This window comes from Phialemonium atrogriseum (genome assembly GCF_030411735.1).
Source record: "Phialemonium atrogriseum strain 8032-3 unplaced genomic scaffold QBC33scaffold_10, whole genome shotgun sequence".
In the NCBI taxonomy this organism is placed as follows: Eukaryota; Fungi; Ascomycota; class Sordariomycetes; order Cephalothecales; family Cephalothecaceae; genus Phialemonium; species Phialemonium atrogriseum.
In genome coordinates this window covers 201,668-215,197 of record NW_026848147.1, presented here as the reverse complement: position 1 = coordinate 215,197, position 13,530 = coordinate 201,668, and the positions used below count along the sequence as shown (strand labels likewise).

Sequence of the window (13,530 nt, the reverse complement as noted above, 5' to 3'; positions counted from 1 at the left end):
CTGCTATGGGAAAGGAAAACCTGAAAACATTGTCGCTCGAATACCAGAAATGGAGACTAGAATGAGGGATACTAGTAGGTGGAGAGTTTGGCGGGTTTACGTTTCTCACCAAGCAGCCTTAACTGTCTTTCCAACTCCAAGGACGCTAGAACACTGAAGGTCCATACATCTGTTGGGGATGACGCTGAAGGGAATAATAGAACAGATTGATACTAGGAAACAACAAATCTTCGATAAATAGTCTTTCTAGTTTTTGCTCCTATGAAACGTTAACTGCCTACTGATAGCGGTGCCTGTCTGGGGGAACAGCGGAAGCTTGGGGGGGGGGGGGGATTTGAGGGGCATTTCTGTTATATAACTAGATGAGGTCTTGGCAACGGTTAAACGTCTCCACAAGTCTATCTCCCTTCCGTTCCCGTAATGTAGCATAGAATGGCACGTTGAAAATCTACTCTAGTCAGACTAAGGCAGGTACTTGATTCTGGTGGGGTAACTGGTGGGTGTTTCTCGTCTTTGTGTACGTAATTGGAACTAGAAAAGTGCGGCCAAGTACCGATTCTAAAACCCAGAACTTGCCTCTTGACTGCCGTATAACGGCCTGCGCCCCAGATAGGCAGGAGAGCCCCGAGAGACTACTACAACGGCTGCATAACAATTCAGTACCGCGCCTACCGAGCTGCTCCCCCAATCATCCCTGTAGGCCGTCCCGCAGCCGGGCCGTAAGCAGCCCCACGTCTGGCCAGCAACCCCTTGCACCCACATTGAAAGATCTTGACGATCGTCTGGTGAAAAGAGGGCCAACCCCACCACCCACGTCTGACAACCCACACCAACTATCTCGGATATGGCTGGGTAGCAATTGAGTCCGCTGTCGTTTTCCCGGTCCGGACGAGAGAAGCAGGGATTGCCTGGATTCGCATTCCACAGAAGCTAGCTTTCTCAAAAAGCCGCGTGACTTGACAGTCGGGGGAAGCCGAATTGGTGATACCGGGTTGGTGCAGACTCAATTCAGGTTCTTCCAAGAGCCGGCAGGGTAAGATCGGCGGCGCTCTAGCGGCTTGGCCAAGTGGGGGGAGAACTGATTCAAGTCGTATCAGATTCTAAGATAATCTTATCTGATCAATGTGAGGCCGTTCTCTGGAATCACACCGTCCATCGCGACCCGGTTTACCAGGATTTCCAGCATGGAGTTGGGTTCCATTGAGTGATCGTCAGGTCGCACGAAGTCCGACAGCGGAGGCTGCGTACGTATAAGTAGGTGGTGGATCTCATAGAATTTGTATTCGAATCCAAAGTTAACCTCTGTCTTGTCGACTCTCCACCTTAGATTAATATTTCCCGTATTTCTAACCATGGCAGACTCTCAGCCCACACTGAACAGCCTCGCGGCCAAGGTTACTGAGCTCTCAGAGACCTTGACCCGCTATCTCCAGGAGAACAACGTCCCGGCGCCCACCTTTGCCGCGGACAGCCCCACTAGCTACACCAACTTGACACCGGAAATCTTCGTGACGCGGCAGCTGCTACTTGACACTCTGGCGGATCTGTCATATCTAACACAGGGTCCGAGTGAGAGCATCTTCAACTACGCCCACACTGTAAGGGTCCTTTTCTCCGATGCTCTGAGAGTAAAGACATAGTTGGGATCCTCTAACCTCCGCAGTGCATGCCCGACGTCGCGGCCCTCAACATCCTAAATCATTTCGACTTCTGGTCTGCCGTGCCCCTAGAGGGCTCGGCCTCGTACGCCGACATCGCGAAGCGCACATCCCTGCCGGAGGAGGTCGTCCAGCGGGTCCTGGAGCACGCCACGACCCTCCGCATCTTCGCCGAGGCGGAGCCCGGCAAGCCGTCATCGGGCGTCGTCCGGCACACGTCCCGGTCCGCGGCGCTGGCCCGCTCCTCGGGGCTGCGGGGCCTCGTGTCCACGCTCCTGGACGACGCGGGCCCGCCCATGACGGTCGCTCACGAGGCGCTGCGGCGGCACAGCCGGGGGAAGGACGCCCTGACGCGGGACATGGGCGAGACGGCCTTTGCGCTGTTTTACGGCGGCGGCGCGTTTGGCAAGTACGCCAACTCGTGGGATCTCCTCGAGAACGACGGCGAGGGGAAGGAGAAGGGGTGGCGGCAGAAGAACTTTGTCGAGTTTATGCGCTATATCAAGGAGATTTTCAATTTCGAAACTGTGGTGTCGGAGGCTCTCGACTGGAAAGCGGCGGGGAAGGCAACGGTGGTTGACGTGAGTGCCCCTCGGCGCTTGCTGTTCTGGGCTCGCCGCCTTTTTGAAATTCGTCTTGGGAATTAATTAGCTGACATCAAACCAGGTGGGTGGCTCGGCCGGACACGACGACGTCGTGCTGGCAAAGCAGTACCCGGACCTTACCATCACGGTTCAGGACTTGCCAAAGGTCCAACCCGTGTTTGAGGCCAACGTACCCACGGAACTCAAATCTCGCGTGTCATTTATGGAACATGACTTCTTCGAGCCGCAACCAGTCCAGGCCGATATCTACTTGATCAAGTTGATCCTTCACGACTGGCCAGACCGTGAGGCCGTCAAGATATTGCAGGGTCTGGTCCCGGCCATGAAGCCCGGCGCACGCGTCCTTTTCATCGACTACGTCGGCAAGCAGGGCGAAGCAGATGGGCCGCCGCTGCCGCGCTCGATTCAGCAAATGGGCACCGCGACGGATCTTAGGATGATGGCGCTCTTCAATGCGAGAGAGCGTCCTGTCGATGCTTGGACTGACATCTTCCGTGCTGCGGACGAACGGTTCGAGATTGTTCGTGTCAATGCCAACCCGCTGACCTTCATTGTGGTCATCGAGGCTGTTTGGCGCGGGTAGCGACCCTACCCTTATGTGATGCGGCCATGTCGTTGAGTGTTCGAAGTCGGGTTGACGCCGGGGGCCCTTCATCTTCGTCTAGTATTCATAGACATATCTTGCTGTATCCGAGTGGCTGGGAAATTGCATCAAAAGCGTGATATTCACAGCATTTGCCAACTATATCAAGCCCTGGAATCGCTTCCGATATGAGATATAGACGTTCGATTGGAGATATTCCGCTATTGCTACCATTGGATGTTTATCATGGAAATTTGCGTCGTCTTTCGTATCCTGTGTTAGCAGGTCGTCTAATGATTTGATATGTTGAGATTACCCGCACGCAAGAACGCGATCTTTGCTTTGCGCATGGGTGAACTTCGCGTTCACCAAAGAGGGTCCATTAGCTCTTGTGTTGTAATTGTAATCTCTCTGGCCTAACATACCACGAAGTTTGTAAATAGGCATTCCGGCTCGCAAATCTTGTATACACCTCTTTGCAGCTCATACGTGACCACACGTTCTTCGGATCAGGCTGTGGAGAATGAATTACAAGTCCCGGAAAGAAATTAGAGTTCCGTAAGAGCTGGGGAGCTCTGCAGTCAGTCTTAAAAAAGTTTCATATATAGCCCTCGATCTCATCCTCTTCATCCATCCTCCCTCATGCGATTCACGACTTTATTTCCAGCTTTTTACCGTTGATCAGCTGCCTGCCAGACTGCAAGCCTTGTTGTGTGTTGTTTTCTCCCATATGGAGCATCATTTCTAGCCCCCTTTTACAAACAAACCTCACAGTTGGTGCTGAAAAGGGACAAAAGGGGTTGGCCCAAGTTCAACTGGGGCTCTACATCTCACCAAATTTTTTCTAGTGAAAAATAGTGCTGTCAATAGCTTCAATTTACAGAATATCTCCTCTTCAGTGGCGTGCAAATTTAATTAGATTTTGTCCGCTTTTTTGTCGTCTTTTCTTTGGGACAGAGTCGAGAAGTTACCAGAGCACACCCGGCTAGAACCTGTGGGGTTTGGCTGGCAACCCACCCCAAATTCCCAATCAAGAAACAAACAAGGCAGACGAAATAGACGGAAGCCCACACATCACTGGAGAGAGAGCGGCTCAATAAGTTGGAATGATTAGTTAACAGGCGAGTCGAAGGTAAAAGCAAAGCGCTTTTGAAATGGCGCCTTTACATGGATTGCGCACGGACCACCCCTTTCCCCATTTAACTACTTACACTGCAGCAGAATATCTGGAAGATGGGAACCTGGGATTCTGCTTGCTCACATAAAAGCCAATCCGAAGCTGGGAATTTTTAATTTCAATACTAGGTAGGCTTGGGGGAGGATCCGTGGCTGCAGAAGATACAGCCCATTTGGATGCCGATCAGCCGGCTTCTAGAAACAGCTCCAGAATTAACTCTTAGCAAACCCCCGCGAGCTAAGTGTGCCCGTCTCCAAGGCAGAGCCCAAGAGAGGGGTGGGGTTGTGGGGTTGTATGGACGGCCTTCCCGAGAGCTTTTCAACAAGGTATTTGCTTCCGCACCCCTGGAGAAATGCAGCACCCTTTACGAGGGTTGCATGGGTTGCATTCATATTTGGACCACCCTCTTTGGCCACCATGGGATGCAGAAGGTGATCGATATATTGCCACACCCATAGCTTGCCATAGCTTGACATTGCTTCCACGCACGTGGAGCCCGATCTCAGACGTCATACTTTGTCGGATGCGTCCTGCCCTTCGGTCCCTCCCGGGCATGCGTACCTTGAAGTGTTACGGTTGGATAAAACCAAGCTTCTTCTGAACCCATCACTCCCAAAGAGACGTCGCAAGAAGCCCCGGTTGCTTGACTGACTCAACTTAAGCGGTCTCCTTAATTTGGTGACCTTAATTGTGAATCTCATGGCTCATGGTATTCAACGAGGCTCGGGGGACCAGGGATCGGGGACCTCATCTTCGAAACTTGTGACTAGCCAGATCTGCAAGCATGATGCTTGTGGCAAACATTTGCACCCCCGCTTCTCGCAAAGATACCACCCCCTTTGAATTGTCTCGTAATTGAAGGATGGGTGGGAGGCGTGGAAGAGGCGATCAAATGGAACGCTGGGAATAGTGGAGGATGCGAAATAATCAAAGAGATGGCCAGTCATCTCATCAGACATCACGTTGGTACCTAGTGACAGCAAAAGAAGCGCCACAAGCACGTGTGAACACCCAAAATATGGCGACATGTATGTACGACCGGCAGGATCATAAGCTTGGTGGGATGTTTCTGGAATAGTCTGACATCTGCAGCGAAACTGGAGACCCTGCCCAGCTGCGGTGGGTTGACAACCTGGTCACCGCCGTGGGGAGAGGGTGGAACTAGGATAGATCCACAAGGCCTAGTGTAAAAGTCGCGTACACAAACTTGGCCAAACCTTGACGATCCTTCGTTCTGGTAATTACCTTAATTACCTCCTCCTGTCCCAGTCAGCCGGGAAGTCCCCGAGACCCCCCACGATCTTGCCGTCCCAATATATTTGAGTAATAGGGTAGCCGAGACTAATGCGCATGTTCCCGGATGCGGACGCGTCGAGCAGGCATATCTCAGCTTCTGCATTGACTTTTCATGCTTCTCTGCAGGTGATAGGCCCCTCGGGTATGATGATGAATGTATAATTACAATATTGCACGGCGTAATGAGTCAGGGGTCCAAGTAACTGTGACCACATGAGGCATCGTGGGGAATCATCGAGGCACATGAGATGAGAGGAAGCAAGGTTCTGCATTCGGGCTGTAGGATTGTTCGCTACCGGCAGTGTGGTTATCCCCAATCACGACCAAGCACACGGAGTTTGTCTGCCGTGCCGAGGAAAAACAGAAGAAAAGGAGAAAGAAAAAAGAACCAGCCATTCGTTCACACGAATCTCGTCACAACCAAACTGGCTGTCGTGATATATCTTCCTTTTGTTGACCTAAATGCGCCCACAGCGGCGAAAGCTTGACACCAATCGATTAACAACTGGGAGGCCATATGGTCTTGGCTGGAGAGCCAGGGGAGGAGGAACACAGCGAGGACGAAGGGGATCCTTGGAAACCCCAAAATTCGAGCACATCTAGGCCCTGCTGCCCCCCCTCCAAATTCGTGGGAGGATGCCTGGATATGGACGCCATCTGCGAGCTCCTCATATGTGGATGACATTGCGCGAGCCCATCCTTGGATGTCGTCATTTTTGAGGCGCCTCAGCCATCCATGCTACGGACCAGGGGTCCTAGTCGAGTGCGGAGCTCACCAATCACGGGCCGCGCCAAGCGCAATGTTTCGTCGACCCTTGTCAGCCCCCCTGCTATCACCGCGTCGTTTGGCAGCTCTGGGAAAGACAAGCTCCTTTTTAATTGGGGTTGTGCAGCAACGGGACATAGCTCCCCAAACGTATAGCTCAGCCGTCTATCAGATGTCTCCGGGGGGCTCATATCGGTGTCCCCGAATGTGCGTGCATACAAACCCCATAATTAACCACGCGCTTTCCTCCCCCCACTTTGAGATCTCCATGACCAGGATGCTGGTTTCGCTCGATCCTACCTCTTCGTATGGAATAAGGCTCGCTAAAGAACGCCTCCTCCATTTCCTCATACCCCCCAAACGCAGATTTCTCGCATTATCATTTGTCATGACTTGCCCACGGAGCCAACAACATGGCTGGGGAGGAACAAGCTGCCCTGGCCGAGGCGAAAGCGGTCGAGTCCGCAGACAGCCAACAAAGGGAAACCAAACCTCTTCCGGTAGGGACAATGCGCAAATATCGAGCCTAGAACCGGACAGTCACGCGCTCTTCTTCCAAGAGCGGCATTGGAAGCATTATGTGGCGGCTTCTAGAGCTAGATGCTGGGGGTTAGGTACTCTCTGCCGCGGAGCTAGCCGCATATACAGGCAGCCAGCAAGCTTGCAATATATCTTGGCGAGAATACAGGCTGCATGGCACGGTCCCCTCCGTCCTGTGTATGTTGATCTACGATGTGGGGGCCCCTAGATATAAAGCCAGCCCTGCCTGCCTCTTGGCCCTGACCTGATGTTCTTGTATCCGACACCAGGAAGCATCGCCGCGACAATTGAAAGCATGTCTTCCACACGTCCCCTAGATCGCCTCTTTGGCATCAAGGACATCGAGAATCCGCGCGTCGTCACCTCCGACAAATACGATGGCGCCTACGTTGAGGTAGAGCCGACAACCGCGGACTACTTCCGCGAACATGCGCCAACTGCCGATGGCGTACGTCGGTACATCCGCAGCCTCTTCCCCTTCTTGGGCTGGATTGCCCATTACAACCTCACATGGCTGTTGGGTGACTTCATTGCCGGTATGCTCCCACCCCCCTACCCCCTCTCTTTGCCTCTTGTCACAATTACCATTGCCGGACGGAGAGAGAATGTGTTCCTGACCTTCTACAGGTGTCACGGTTGGCTTCGTTGTCGTTCCTCAGGGTATGGCGTATGCCCTCCTTGCCAATCTCCCTCCCGAGTTTGGCCTGTACACGTCGTTCGTCGGCTTCTTCTTGTATTGGGCCTTTGCCACGTCAAAAGACATCACCATCGGTGTAAGTCCCATCCCCCAAACGGGAACCGCAAGCGGCAGCGCTGACTGGTCAAAATAGACCGTGGCCGTTATGTCTACCATCGTGGGCAAGATCATTCTTCGAGTCCAGGCAGAACACCCCGAAATGGAGGCCGACACAATTGCCCGAGGCCTTGCGCTCATATCCGGAGCGATCCTTCTCTTCATCGGATTGATCAGATTCGGCTTCATCGTCGAGTTCATTCCCTTGGTCGCCATTGCCTCCTTCATGACCGGCGCAGCCCTCAACATCGGCTCTGGCCAGGTCGCCGGCCTGATGGGCATCAAGGGCGTCAACACTCGCGAGGCGACGTATAAGGTCATCATCAACACCCTAAAGGGCCTTCCTCGCACCAAGCTCGATGCCGCCATGGGCTTGAGCGCCCTTTTCGCTCTGTACTTCATCCGCTTTTTCTGCAACTTCATGGGTCGCAGGAATCCCAAGAATCAGAAACTGTGGTTCTTCATCTCGACATTGCGCATGGCCTTCATCATGATCATCTATATCATTATCAGCTGGGCTGTCAATCGACACGTCCATAAGGCTGCCGATGCCAAGTTCAAGATTCTAGGCACTGTGCCGAGTGGTGAGTGATGCCGTTCCACACGAGTTTGGTTTGCCTGCAATGGGTCCTCCTAACGATAAGCATTACATAGGATTCCGGCACGCTGGTGCTCCTAAGATCGACACAGAGCTCCTCGGCGCCATCGCCGGCGATATCCCAACAACTGTCATCGTCTTGATTATCGAGCACATCGCCATCTCAAAGTCCTTTGGCCGGGTCAACAACTACATCATCAATCCCTCGCAGGAGCTTGTCGCGATCGGCTTCACCAACCTGTTGGGCCCCTTCTTGGGTGCCTACCCCGCCACCGGATCTTTCTCCCGTACGGCCATCAAGTCCAAGGCCGGTGTGCGCACGCCCCTGGCAGGTGTCTTCACCGCTGTCCTCGTGCTCCTGGCCTTGTACGCCCTCACATCTGTCTTCTTCTACATCCCATCGGCCTCTCTGTCAGCACTGATCATCCATGCGGTCGGCGATCTGATCACGCCCCCCAAGCAAGTATACCAGTTCTGGAGAGTGTCACCCGTCGAGGTCATAATCTACTTTGGCGGTGTCTTGCTGTCTGTCTTCACCACCATCGAGAACGGCATCTACCTCACCGTGGCTGCGGCCGGGGCTGTTCTACTCTTCCGCCTGGCGAAGAGCAGGGGAAGGTTCGTTGGTGAGGTCAAGGTCTTCACCACGCCCAGAGACTCCCTCACGCACGGTTCCACCAGTACCGTCACCGGCGAGGGGAATCCCAGGGAAATCTTCGTGGCCCTCGACGGGACGGACGGTTCGAACAAGGATATCGACGTGCAGCAGCCGTACCCCGGTGTGTTTGTCTATCGGTTCACTGACGGCTTCAACTATGCCAACTCGGCCTACCACCTGGACTACTTGACCGAATACATCTATAGCAAGACGCGCCGAACAGAACTGGACAAGTTCGCCAAGCTCGGGGTAAGCGAACAATTCATAATTTCCCACTTTCCTGTCTTCTGAATGACTTGACTGACACTCCACCCCCCCAGGACCGCCCCTGGAACGACCCCGGTCCGCGCCGCGGCCAAGCCGCCTACTCGGACGAGATCGCCGCACGCCCGCTCCTCCGTGCCATCATCTTCGACTTCTCCGCCGTCAACCACGTCGACACCACGGCCGCCCAGGCCCTGGTCGACCTGCGCAACCAGTTCGACCGCTACACGGCGCCCAACAGGGCCGAGTGGCACTTCGCCGGCATCGGCAACCGCTGGACGCGGCGCGCCCTCGTCGCCTCGGGGTTCGGCTACAACAGCGGCGGCGACGGCGGCGACTCGGAAGCCGGGTCCGACGGCGACGGCAAGGATCCGCGGCCCGAGCCGCTCGTGGCCGTCGCGCCCGTCGCGGGGGCATCCGCCGGCAGCGCGGCGCACAGCGTCGAGGCCAAGGCCGCCGCCGCCGTCCCCGCCGCGGACGAGTCGGGCAAGGAGGAGATCTCCCCCGTCGTCACGCCGGCCCGCGCGAGGACCCACGAGGGCAGGCTCGTGCCCGTGTACGGCGTCAACAGGCCGTACTTCCACGTCGACGTCGCGACGGCCGTCGAGGGCGTCGTGCGGGGCCTGTCGTGGGCGTCTTAGACGGGTTGTCGCTTTTGGAAATTCTGGGTTTGCGGCCTTGCGCCGTGTCGTTGTGTTGTCGTTATTTGTTTAATTCCCTAGAAATACCTTATGTTTAGTTCTAGTATTGGCAAAATATCCACTTGGTTTGGCCTCTTCGGCCGAGGAACTAGTTTTGTTTTTCCTCCTCTTCGATGTTCTTGAAGACTGTCCAGCTGTTGGGCTAGCCGTGATGGATATTCCCGTCTCCTGCCTCACCATGGAACAGCTATGGGGCCGGCGCCAAGCCGGAGCTAAGACTAAGCCAAGAGAAAAAGGTACAGCCAATCAGAACATGGGTTTAGCAGCCCAGCCATCCCAAAAAGGAAGGATCGAATAGTTGGATATCACGTGAACTTCCAGCTCGTCAAGGCGAGCACGCCAAGGGAAGCCATATGCACAAAATCAATAATAATGCCGCCAGAGCCGCATAACCTGATCAAGCATGACCCCAATCCACAGACCTACAACCCCGTCAAGAACTCCTCCAAGGATATCGGTTTCCTGACCGCGTTATTCAACCCTTCGTGGAAGGTAACCCAGACCTTCTTCCTCCCCTCCGCCTCATCCACCTTGCGCCCCTTATCCCCTGCATCCTCCTGCGCCCCCTCCCCCAGCGGGCGCGGCGCATCAGCGATGACCCGACCGAAGAAGTCCCTCTTCGCGCCGAGGACGGGAAGGGCGGGGGCCCCGGCGGCCTTGTCCTGCCGTCCCCGCGCGGCGTTCCAGCCGGCCCCGTTCTGCCCGTCGACGAACGCGTGGCCCTCCGCGCCGGAGCCGCCCATGAAGCGAGCCTGCCGCGCGGCGTTCTCGCGTGACGCGACCGCCCTTTGCAGCTCCTGGTCCAGGACCTGGCGGACGGCGTACCGTGTCGGGGCTTGTACTGATAGGACGTGCGCCCCCGCTGTTTCGAACGTTGCGAGTGCATCGATGTCGCTGATGTGAAGGAAAAGAAGAAAAGGTCAGCATTTATGGTGTCTTGCGAGGGGGGATGATGTGGAACGGGGTAAAGGGACTTACGGCTCCATCCGGTACACCCACTGGGCCATGGCCACCGGTCCCGTATCGCCATCCGGCTCGATCTTCCCCTTGTGGAGCGCGATGCCCACCTCATCCAGGGTCTGCGCCGCGCGCCTCACCATGGCCTTCTCACCCTCTCTCCGGACGCTTGCCACCGAGGCAAACCTGTCGCTGCCGCCGATCACGACCGGCTTGACGTCGGGCGAGACCAGCCGGACCAGGTACGGCAGGAAATCCGTGGCGACGTGTTCGGGGCTGCGGAAGGCGCGCGTCAGGGACGGCGGCAGCCCACCCTGGATGCTCTGCAGGATGGCGCGGTTGGCCTTCTGGGCCTCGTACGCCGCGTAGTCGGCGCGGGGCCCGGAGAAGGGCAGGGGTTGCTCGGCGGCCTCCTCGGCGGCATCGCCCCACTTCCTGTCGTAGCCCGTGGGGATGTATCGGCGGGCGGGAGAGGCGAATAGGTGATGGCAGGCAAGGACGGGCTGGCTGAGGTAAGGGGCGAGCTCCCAATCCTGGCTGGAGAATAGCCGGGAGGAGCATGCGTCGTGGAAGTACATCCATTCGTACGCGGCGTCGGGTTTGGTGAGGTAGGAGTCGTCGTTGAATTCGTGGTTTGGGTATTCGGCAAAGATCTCGGTCATAATCCGGTCTACCTCGCCGCTGGTGTCGACCATCTCGCGTAGCCGGGATGTGGCATGCTTCTTCAGATGTTCCGAGAAGCCGAGCTGAGCTTGGGGCTGCTCGTGGAGGGTGTTCTTGGGCTTAGTGGTCGCGACAGCTGGCTTGGGAAACCCGGCTCCTTCTTGAAAAACGCGATTGACGATCTCCTTTGTACTCCCTCGTCCCAATCCTCTTGCCCCGCCGCCAGCATGTGCCAGATCATGGGCGACATGCTGCTCGATCCAGTGGCGGGTGAGCTGCGGCGGCGACGTCGTCGATGCAGCCTTCAGTCGCCCAGCTACCCACTCGCCAACAACCATGACTCCTCGCAAGTCTCCCTCGGCATTGCTTTGAGCCCCTCTCTTGGCGTCGATACCGCTCGTCATGCCCCAGGCAGCCTCGCAGAGCTTCCGTGCGGCATCTTTTTCACAGGGGATGCCCTCCTTCTCGAAGACGCTCTTGAGCCGAGTGACAACGGCTTCGATGGAAGGCTTCCCAACATGAACAATCTCCGCCAAGCCGGAGTGTCGGAGAGGACGCAGGGCTGGATGGTACACATCGTTGCAAATTAGAATCAGGGGTCTCATTTGCCGGAAATCGTCCCCACGCTTCTTTCTTCGTCCAACGTTTGAGGAACTGGCGGCGACAGAACTGTTCCTTTGGTCCGTCAGGATCAGGTCAATCAGGGCCTTGACAAAGCCACCTTCTCCAGAACCGCCAGAGCCACCAACGACGCCGTCGACTTCGTCGACGACAACGCAGACAGGGCGGGCAATCTTGGCCTGCTTGCCCGGGCCCGGCTTCTTGTACTCGACCGTCTTGACGCTCTCAGTCCCCAAGCTCGTCCTGATGCGGCCCTTGACAACGTCTCGGCTTCGCTCATCACTTGCGTTGATCTCCATGACCTCATAGCCTGCCTGCCGAGCGCAGACATGGGCGAGGGTGGTCTTGCCCAGGCCTGGCGGGCCAGTCAGCATCAGGATCTTGCGGTGTGGCTTCTCCTCCTCCGGCTGGATCTGCCTCCCGGGCCGCCTGGCGACAACGGGCCTCGACTTGGCTGCGTGAGGGAAGACGATGGAATCCCATCGCTTCAGCCACCGCAGGACCTGGCGATTTGTGAGGTCATCCCCTACAAGGTCAATGAATGTTCTCGCGCGGTACTTTTCAGTCCAGAGCATGGAACATTTCGGCTTCTTGAGATTGGTATGGTTGTCCTCGACCGAGTGGACAGGCTGTTCGGCATTCGCCGGGGGTGTCGCTGGAGTCGTGGGTGCGGATTGCTTCTTCTCCGACAGCTCTTTCGACGCGGCACTGACAAGTTCGTGGATGTCAATACCGTAGTAGCTTCGCTTCGCGCGCCCCTCTTTCGTCCTGGACCTTGCTGCAACCATACTCTCGTAAGACGAGATTGTTGCTTCCTTCCTCTGGCGCAATGGGATCGATTTGCCCGAGCACGTCAACATCTCAGAGGACGGTCTGGTTTGGGGGCCCAGGTTCGTGAACAGACTCGTCTGGGAGATCCCGAACAGCCGACCGTAACGGTCGTGTTCTTCCCGCTGCGATTCCTCATTCGGCTGGCTATCGGGAGGGGTTGTAATGCCATCTGGGCCAGCTGTAGCGAGGTCCAGCTTCCGGATCCGCTGGGGCTCAACAGGGTCAAGTAGGCCATTCTCTTTGTCTTGCACGAGGTTATCGAGCATCCTCCTCTTGGGTAGGGGTTCCTCGGTCGGTTCGTCATCGTCGGACTCGTCCTCTACCAGGAAGCCCCCGGCAACGAGGGGTTTCGGCCGGTCGACGGCATGGTGCGGATTCGGCCGTTTCCCACCGACGGGCGAGGAGCTCGGGGGGAAGGCGATTGGAGATGACACTGATGGCATGTCGTGCCGGCTTTGGAGTGGGACGAGACTTGTGTACTCCTAGCCCATGTGGTTTGTAGTGCGTGTGTGTTCGGCGATGTGGTGATCTGGGGATACGTGCATTCAGTTGCGATGCCTATTCAATTTGGGGATGTGGCTTTCGCGGCACGCGTCTTTGACGCGTCGAAGTCTTTCCCCACTCAATGCCCCTGTTTCGGGGTTAGGGTTCTACTCTCTTCCGGCTCAACCCCGGCTCAACTTTGCGCCAGCTCCCCACGTCAAGGGCAATCGTGGAAATCATTAAGCTGCGCAACCCCCTCTGGTTTGTAGGCGTGCAGTTTCACCCGGAATACCTCTCTTGGCGATCCCAACCTTAGAGGCACCGAACTGGAAGGTC

General features: G+C 56.2%; 3 protein-coding genes across 3 annotated transcripts; 2 read left to right on the top strand and 1 right to left on the bottom strand.

Moving 5' to 3' along the window:
- The first annotated feature begins 1,301 nt into the window (after positions 1 to 1,301).
- Positions 1,302 to 3,090, top strand: QBC33DRAFT_470490 (S-adenosyl-L-methionine-dependent methyltransferase). The gene is made up of 3 exons (XM_060425180.1): positions 1,302 to 1,598; positions 1,664 to 2,239; positions 2,325 to 3,090. The coding sequence occupies exons 1-3, from the start codon at positions 1,353 to 1,355 to the stop codon at positions 2,844 to 2,846; spliced, it is 1,344 nt and encodes a 447-aa protein (XP_060284218.1). The 5' UTR covers positions 1,302 to 1,352; the 3' UTR covers positions 2,847 to 3,090.
- A 3,584-nt stretch (positions 3,091 to 6,674) lies between these two features.
- Positions 6,675 to 9,869, top strand: QBC33DRAFT_584780 (sulfate permease). The gene is made up of 5 exons (XM_060431412.1): positions 6,675 to 7,161; positions 7,253 to 7,398; positions 7,456 to 8,002; positions 8,073 to 8,923; positions 8,995 to 9,869. Exons 1-5 carry the CDS (start codon positions 6,873 to 6,875, stop codon positions 9,577 to 9,579), a joined length of 2,418 nt encoding a protein of 805 aa, XP_060284217.1. The 5' UTR covers positions 6,675 to 6,872; the 3' UTR covers positions 9,580 to 9,869.
- On the bottom strand, positions 9,870 to 13,283 carry QBC33DRAFT_41277 (chromosome transmission fidelity protein 18). The gene is made up of 2 exons (XM_060424119.1): positions 10,618 to 13,283; positions 9,870 to 10,533 (listed from the first exon to the last, which is right to left on the bottom strand). The coding sequence occupies exons 1-2, from the start codon at positions 13,152 to 13,154 to the stop codon at positions 10,062 to 10,064; spliced, it is 3,009 nt and encodes a 1,002-aa protein (XP_060284216.1). The 5' UTR covers positions 13,155 to 13,283; the 3' UTR covers positions 9,870 to 10,061.
- Between the last annotated feature and the right edge of the window lie 247 nt (positions 13,284 to 13,530).

Coding starts and splice junctions, on each gene's coding strand:
- QBC33DRAFT_470490 (XM_060425180.1), top strand. CDS start 1,353: ATGGCAGACTCTCAGCCCACACTGAACAGCCTCGCGGCCAAGGTTACT. Junction 1,599..1,663: donor TCTTCAACTACGCCCACACT/GTAAGGGTCCTT, acceptor TAACCTCCGCAG/TGCATGCCCGACGTCGCGGC. Junction 2,240..2,324: donor GGAAGGCAACGGTGGTTGAC/GTGAGTGCCCCT, acceptor ACATCAAACCAG/GTGGGTGGCTCGGCCGGACA.
- QBC33DRAFT_584780 (XM_060431412.1), top strand. CDS start 6,873: ATGTTCTTGTATCCGACACCAGGAAGCATCGCCGCGACAATTGAAAGC. Junction 7,162..7,252: donor GTTGGGTGACTTCATTGCCG/GTATGCTCCCAC, acceptor GACCTTCTACAG/GTGTCACGGTTGGCTTCGTT. Junction 7,399..7,455: donor CAAAAGACATCACCATCGGT/GTAAGTCCCATC, acceptor TGGTCAAAATAG/ACCGTGGCCGTTATGTCTAC.
- QBC33DRAFT_41277 (XM_060424119.1), bottom strand. CDS start 13,154: ATGCCATCAGTGTCATCTCCAATCGCCTTCCCCCCGAGCTCCTCGCCC. Junction 10,534..10,617: donor TGGGTGTACCGGATGGAGCC/GTAAGTCCCTTT, acceptor CCTTCACATCAG/CGACATCGATGCACTCGCAA.